General features: G+C 49.3%; 2 protein-coding genes across 2 annotated transcripts in view; both read right to left on the bottom strand.

Moving 5' to 3' along the window:
- Positions 1–1,061: 1,061 nt before the first annotated feature.
- cnga1b (cyclic nucleotide gated channel subunit alpha 1b) lies at positions 1,062–5,363 on the bottom strand. Its single transcript, XM_041031644.1, has 14 exons — positions 5,254–5,363; positions 4,849–4,917; positions 4,676–4,729; positions 4,366–4,497; positions 4,159–4,263; positions 3,897–4,003; positions 3,600–3,774; positions 3,373–3,509; positions 3,116–3,288; positions 2,901–3,026; positions 2,608–2,760; positions 2,296–2,527; positions 2,008–2,183; positions 1,062–1,920 (listed from the first exon to the last, which is right to left on the bottom strand). Exons 1-14 carry the CDS (start codon positions 5,361–5,363, stop codon positions 1,669–1,671), a joined length of 2,001 nt encoding a protein of 666 aa, XP_040887578.1. The 3' UTR covers positions 1,062–1,668.
- A 1,226-nt stretch (positions 5,364–6,589) lies between these two features.
- The window catches only part of LOC121177402 (Fc receptor-like protein 5), a 1,743-nt gene continuing 964 nt past the window's right edge, over positions 6,590–7,368 (bottom strand). The window contains exons 4-6 of the mRNA XM_041031733.1: positions 7,192–7,368; positions 6,838–6,963; positions 6,590–6,731 (exon numbers count right to left, since the gene is read on the bottom strand). The exon at positions 7,192–7,368 is cut by the window's right edge and continues 69 nt beyond it. Coding sequence (XP_040887667.1) covers positions 6,619–6,731; positions 6,838–6,963; positions 7,192–7,368 — 416 coding nt within the window. The 3' untranslated portion in view covers positions 6,590–6,618. The remainder of the gene's footprint in view (positions 6,732–6,837; positions 6,964–7,191) is intronic.

Here is a 7,368-nt window from a genome sequence, read left to right as displayed (position 1 = left end):
CAGCTGCGGCTGCGGCTCGCGGCGGTCGCCTGCGTCTCCTGCGCAGCGGCTCGCGGTGCATGTCGGTACTTGCGGTCCAGGACGCGTGTCCGGCACTGAGGCCCGCGTGAGAGAAAAACTACAAATCCCAGCGCGCACAGCGACACGCAGGCAGTGCGACGTGTCAGCGGGAGCAGCGGGAAGTTCCGCTCTAACGCACCTGCTCGGTCACGTGCTTACTCCTGTGGTTTGTTAGTTACAGGGATGAAAGTAACTGAGTACATTTACTCAGTTACTGTGCTTCAGTATCTGCAGCTTCAGCCGCTGCTGCATCACAGACACACTGATGTGTTATTGTTATAAAACAGTAACATCAGAGTCTTATTCTGAAATGGTTCTGCTGTACTTCCTGTACTTCCGGATATGTTTATAAAATACTTTAATAAACCTTTGAATGCAGAGTATTTCTACACTGAGGCTATTTTCTCTGTGGTATCAGTATTTATACTGAAGAACAGCTCTGAATGTGTCACATGTGATTATTTACTAACAAAATAAAGTTATGAAAGAGAAATTACAGCTACATGTGATAAACATGTGATAAACGTGTGATAAACATGATGAACACCAGCGTGTCCTTCAGCAGCCTGGAGTTTGTTTGAATGATCCAGATGTTGAGCAGCTGTTTAAAAAAGAAGCAGGTCGGTTTTTCCTTATAAAATGTTTATTACAGCAAAGTGCAGCCAGAACTGAAACAACAACATGCATCAGTCACTGTGTACAAATGCAGTGAGTCTGGGGTTGGTTTACAGCAGGAGGCAGGCAGCTCTGCTGACCTCTGACCTCTACAGGTCTTAAAGCAGGTGATCTACGCGTCGCTGACCTCAGCAGAGTCTGTCTGGATGAGGACGTGTCAGTGCTGCTCAGTCAGGTGACACAGACAGTTCACATGTCAAACAGACTCACTGTCACACACAAACTATGATCTATCAACAAGCTTCAAACTGAAAGTGCTGCTCACAATTTAATACATAATTCATTATAATCAGAGTTTTACAGCTTCATGTTATCATAATGCTCTCTCTCTCTCTCTCTCTCTCTCTCTCTCTCTCTCTCTCTCTCTCTCTCTCATGTCTTCTGAAGCTCGGGCGTCCGTTCATGCTCACTGAGTGGAATCCAGAGTCCGTCCTCCTCCTGCACCTCAGGTTGTTTCCAGTGTAAACGTTCATTAGTAAAATAAAGGAGAGGAGTTTTGAAATGGAACAGGAAACAGTCACAAACCATTTTCACACATGAACAGCATCTGGAGAACGTCGTGTGGGCGAAGCTGGTTGAGGTGAGGGGCGGAGCCTGGGACACACTCGCTCGCTGTGATTTCTCTGTCAGCTCATTCCGTGGACTTTGTACCAGGCGGCTGATTGAGACAGTCGCGTCCTCACACAGCTGGTTAATGTCTGAGTCACAGTGCATGTGTGAAAACAGCTTCACTGTTCCCTGTTTCTTTTCCTTCACCTCTGGATGCAACATGAATCTGAACAGAACTTGAATCAGTTTTTTTTTTAACACAAACTCTGAACACGAACTTTGGATTTAATCACGTCTGCGTCATGCTTCTCCACCCGTCTGGCTAAACCAGGCTCTAAAATCAAACATCCCAGTCCTCCCACTGCCGCTCCTCCTCTTTTCACTCTACTTCTTGTCTTCTTCTTTAGCTGTCTGAGTCTCAGGTGTTGGAGGGGGCGGAGCGTCGCCTGGCTGGTCGGCTCGCGGTGGCGGCGGCAGCTTCCTCTCCAGCCGGGTGACTCTGTGTTTGAGTTTGCTGTGAGTGGCTTCGTGCTCGGCCAGCAGCCGGGCGTAACGTGTCTGCAGGACGTCCAGCGTGCTCGTCATCCTCTCCACCTTCTCCTCGATCTCTTTGGGGTCGGGGCCCTGCGCTGCCACCTACAGGACAAGAGCAGTCACAAGTTTAGTTTAGCACATCAGCCTCTCTGTTGTTTTTCTTGTCTGCGTGAGGTCGTGCGACTGTACCTCCAGGTCCAGAAGTCCGTCCTTCATCAGAATCTGCCTTCCCTTCTCCTCCAGCAGAGCCTTAGCGTCAGGATACTCCTTCAGCGCCTCCATCAGGTCGTCTTTGGAAAGACAGAAGAGGTCGGAGTAACCAATGCTCCTGATGTTTGCCGTCCTCCTGTTTCCTGCCTTACTGCCTGTAGAAGAAGAGGAAAGTAAAAGAAATAAATAAAAGCAACCAAAACAAAAAGCTTGTCAGTCATTAGCTTTAAGCAAAGTCGACGCCTCATATAACTGATGTCAGTCTACCTTTGATAGCCAGGATGCTGATCTCCCCAAAGTAGCTTCCGTCACTCAGGACGACAAACTGCGTGACGCCATCGTCGGCAACAACAGCAAGTTTTCCCTCCTTGATGATGTACATCTCCCTGCCGATGTCGCCCTTCTTACAGATGTAGTCTCCTGGACTGTAGACCTGCGGCTGCAGCTTCAGCACCAACTCCACCAACAGACCAGCCTCGCAGTCCGCAAAGATACGAACCTGCAGGACAACATCACAGAAAACAGTCCCTGATCTTTTGTCCCTCAGGTGAGACGGTTTTCAGTGAGTGTGATGCAGACCTTCTTCAGGGTGTCCAGGTGGACGTTGATGGCGATCTCAGCTCTCAGTTTGTCAGGCAGGTACTTCAGCACCTCCCTCTCATCCACTGCTTTCTTATTGGTCCACAGGAAGTCAAACCACTTGATCACTCGCTTCTCCAGGTCCTTCGTTACCTGGAGGGTCAGAGAGGTGAAGCTCACAGTGTTTGTTGGAAACACACCTGATTTATTTATGGATGAAACATTTTGGACAGAAATGTAACTGGTGAGTGGCCAGTTTACCAACTAACTAACAAACCAACAAACTAACGCACCTTTCGGAAGCTCATGTACTGTTTGATGGCGTCGATGCGAGCCTGGAAGTCGGCTCTGGCAGCGTTCATGTTGGTGATCATTGAGCCGACGTTACCAACAATGGTGGCAAAAATCAACACACCCACCTGGAGAAAATGAAAGAACAGAACAGAAAACTCGATTCTAGATTCTTCGTCTCGGGGAAACTTTGATCAAACATTTCCTGATCACACACCAGGAAGTCAGTGACAACGAAGAAGTACTCAGAGTTCTCCACAGGGGGCGGCGTTTCTCCGATGGTGGTGAGCGTCAGCGTGGACCAGTACATACTGTAGGCGTACTTCCTCACCAGACGACCAAACTCTGGATCTGTCGGGTCGGGATACACAAACCTGTCAGCACCGAAACCTGGAGAAGCAGGACGACACAAGGTGTTAGAGGCTGACAGACAGACTGAACAACCAGAGTCCGGATTCAAACCTGCAAACTCACCGATGGCCTTGGAGAAAGAGTAGTAGAGGCAGGCGTTCCAGTGGATGATGATCACGATGTACATGACAAGGTTGGAGATACGGAGAGCGTTTGGGTAGTTAGTCCTCGTCTCTGTCCTCTGGAAGAACTCCAGCATCCTGAAACAGAAGCAAAGATCTGAATCGTTTTTAGCCTCAGCTGCTAATTAGCTAATAATAGCATGCTAACACACGTGTGTGTGTGTGTACCTGTTGAACCTGAAGAGTTTGTTGAGGCGGATCTCGGGGTAGGTGAGGCCAAAGACCACGTACAGCACGTCAGTGGGAATCATGGAGATCAGGTCCAGTTTGAACTGGAAGCTGTTCATGTAGCGCTCACGTAGCTTCTGCTCGTCCTTCACCAGCAGACCCTGCTCCAGGTAACCTACACACACACACACACACACACACACACACACTTCCAAATGAGGTCATTTGAACAGGTGACTGTTCATCTCTGTCTGATCTTGTTTTAATGTGTGTGTGTGTGTGTGTGTGTGTTTGGACCTGTCCTGGTTCTGAAGACCATGTCAGCGAGGTAGATGAGGTCAGCAAGAAAGTCCAGGATGAACCAGTAGACCACGTAGTCGGTCTGCAGCTCCTCAAAACACGCCCTGAAACACACACACACACACACACACACACACACACACACACACACACGTCCTGAAGCCCAGAATCCTACTGACACCAGGACCCAAACCAGGATTTGTTGGACCCACACCTGGTGTGATGAGTGTGTGTGTGCGTGTGCGTGTGTGTGTGTTACCTGGCTATGATCAAAGTCCAGTTGTACATGACGGGGACGGTGATGATGAAGAGCCAGTGGTAGTAGGTGTTACCTGCCGGATCAATCACTGTGATCTCTCTGGGCCTGGACACAGACAGTGAAGGATTCTAATAAATCCAGAGACACATTCAGTCTCCAGATCAGCTCTGATTTATAAAACATCTGCGTCTGATTTAGTGAACCTACGCCTCCTCTTTGGCCTTCTTCTCCTTCTCTTTCTCCTTCTCTTTCTCCTTCTCCTTCTCTTTCTCCTTCTCCTTCTCCTCTTTCTCCTTCTTTTTCTTCTCCTTCCTCTCCTTCTTCTCCTGCTTCTCCTTCCTGGGGGAGAAGATGGAGGGAAACAGGATCAAATGGATTCAGGTTTGATTGGTTGATTTTAAAATCTCCACTGAATCAAAGCAAATTCAGAGGTGACAGGAAGTAAAGAGCAGTTTCCTGTGTGATTGTTGGTTTGTTGTGTCGTCCTGTGATTTCAGATGTGAAAGATCAAACTTACTCCTTCTTCTCTTTTCTCTCTTTCTTCTCTTTCTTCTTTTTCTTCTTCTCCTCCCTGAACGACAACAGGAGACACATCACAGGTTAAATACTGTGTGTGTGTGTGTGTGTGTATTCGTGTGTGTGCTTGAATGTGTGTGTGTGTGTTTGAATGTGTGTGTGTGTGTGTCGTACTCCTCCTCTTCGTTGTTGTTGCTGTTGTTGACGTTGAACAGGACTCCTGCTCCTGATCTGGGAGCAGCTCTGAAACAGAGAAAACAAACTCAGACTCACACCGTCTCACCTGCTCAGGTACGACGCAGGTGATTTTTTTTTTTTTTGATATTTAATCAGTGGTTGACTGTAGAGAGATGACAGGAAATAAAGGCAGGTGTAAGAGGCAGCACACGTCTCCGCCCATGTGACCCCCTAAACCAGTCCCTCAGGGACCTGATGCCTCACACTCACACTTTGATTGGTGGAGCTCGTTGGGAGGAGGAGCTGCCTGACAGGCTGAACTCAGGGTAAAGATCCCACCTGTACGGACTGTCTGGTGACAAACCAAAAACATCTCGAGCTGAAGTTTCCATGACAACTCACCTGTCCCCCTCCCTGACGTCAGCTGGGTCCCCCTCCATGTCCTGCAGAACGATGGTGGGTGGAGTTAACCTGGAGGTGGAGGGCGGGACTGATGGAGCGACTTTAGCCATGGAGGTGTTCGTCCTCTGCCTGGTGTTGGACCTGATGATCGTCTGTCAGGAGCGGTCACGACGTCTGAGCAGCAGGGGACACGCAGCAGGGGACACACACACTGTGCTCTGACCCTGTGTCCAGGCCTGTGCACACAGGTGAGGGACACACTACACAATCACTACACACACACACGAGCTGTGAGGTTCAGTGACAGGTAACTGGATGGTACAACACGTTTAACCTCAGTGTGAGACAGGAACGTCTCACCTGTTCACACCTGTAACTGCCCCTCTGTAACTGCCCCTCTGCCCTCTGTTATCTCCTTACTCACCTGTCAGCTGAAAATCCGCTGCCCTCGGTTACGTGTCCTAAATCCACCAGCCGCCCATCAAACTCGTTGCCATGGAAACAGAGGAGTAACCCCTCTACGCACACACACACACACACACACCTGACCCGTTTAAATTCTTCAGAGTCCAGAGAGAAAAGGAGGAGAAGAGAGCAGGATGGAAGGAGAGAGGAGGTGAAGCAGTGGAGGATCTCCTCCGTCAGCCTGACACGGATAAAGAGATTAGAGGAGATGAGGCCGTCTGTACCCTCCCTCAGGTGGAGCTCACCTGGGAAAACTTACTGCATCACACCTGAAACTGCTCAAAGTTTCAGACGAACAAAAGGTGAGAACGTTTTATTCATCAGGTGAAAAAGATTTTCCTCAGGTGGGTGAGAGAGGAGGGAAGGATGGAAGAGGGAAGGACGAATGAAGGAGGCAGACAGGAGACAGACAGGAGACGTGAAGGAAGAACAGAGGAAGAGACCATGAATGTGAGGAGCAGATTAGTCTCTGACCGATCCTCCTGAGTCAGCAGTGTACACACACACTCACACACACACACACACACAATCAAGCTGCTGTGTTTAACAGGCAGCTTTGATAGGCTTATTAGGGATTATGTGTGTGTGTGTGTGTGGTTCCGTGGGTACTCTGGGTTAGGGTTACTCTCTGTCCCTCTGTCTCTCTCTCTGTCTGTCTCCACAGTAAACTGAAGCGCTGACCAGTGTCCTCGTGTCTCACTCATGGACGTAAAGTATATGTTGTAATTTACCAAATCCTGCAGAGGGAGACTGTGTCAGAGTCCACAGAGTCCACAGAGTCCACAGAGAGTCCACACTGAGGTTCTGCTTCAGACGTGTATTTTATTAAAGCCAAAGCTCAGACACACAGGGAGGTGCAGACGTCACAGACTGTTGCAGGTCCTCTGGACCTGGACCGGGTCAGAACTGCTGCTCTGTGCTGACAGGAGTGAGGACATCATCGTAGTCCTCAGCCAATCCATGCTCAGTGTGGGTGGACGGGGTCATGTCCTTGGAGACGGGCAGGTGATTTCCTACAGTGAGAGCAGGTCAGAAAGAAAATGTAGAGAATGTCGATCGATTGATTGATTGATTGATTGATTGATCACTGTCTGTGAGGACAATGATTCAGAGTGTTACCTGTGGGTCTGTGTCGATATAAAGACACCATGAGGAAGGTGGAGACGAAGTACGGACAGAACACCACCAGGTGGCAGAGCAGTCTGAGGACAAGCTGGGTTACAGATCCAAGTGTGGTGTTCCTCTCTACAGTGAACAAACAGAAGTGAGATGAACCTGAGAAGCTGCAGCTGATTGTTCATGTGTTCATGTGTCTGATGGTCCGACATCATTCCTCAGATCAGACACATGAAGGTGAATGATGTGTGTGGTTCCAACAGTCTGATCTGAGATCTGTGAGTGACGTCATCATCTCCGTCCAATGACATCACACATCAAACAGAGACTGACAGGCTTTGACCTCTGACCTCTGACCTGTGACGGTGATCCAGCTGGGTGGAGACTCTCCATGACCCCTGACCTTACAGCTGTAGGAGCCTTCATCAGACCTGGAAACACGGAGGATGGTCATGTGACCTGTGGGCTCGGTCCTGATGAAGGAGCCGTCTTTATAGAAATCAGCTGGGAGGTCGGAGGGAGCGCTCTGTGTTT

Source organism: Toxotes jaculatrix, chromosome 23 (genome assembly GCF_017976425.1).
Source record: "Toxotes jaculatrix isolate fToxJac2 chromosome 23, fToxJac2.pri, whole genome shotgun sequence".
Classification (NCBI taxonomy): domain Eukaryota; kingdom Metazoa; phylum Chordata; class Actinopteri; family Toxotidae; genus Toxotes; species Toxotes jaculatrix.
Note: the sequence above shows the minus strand (reverse complement) of the source record. Positions and strands in the feature narration are given on the sequence as shown.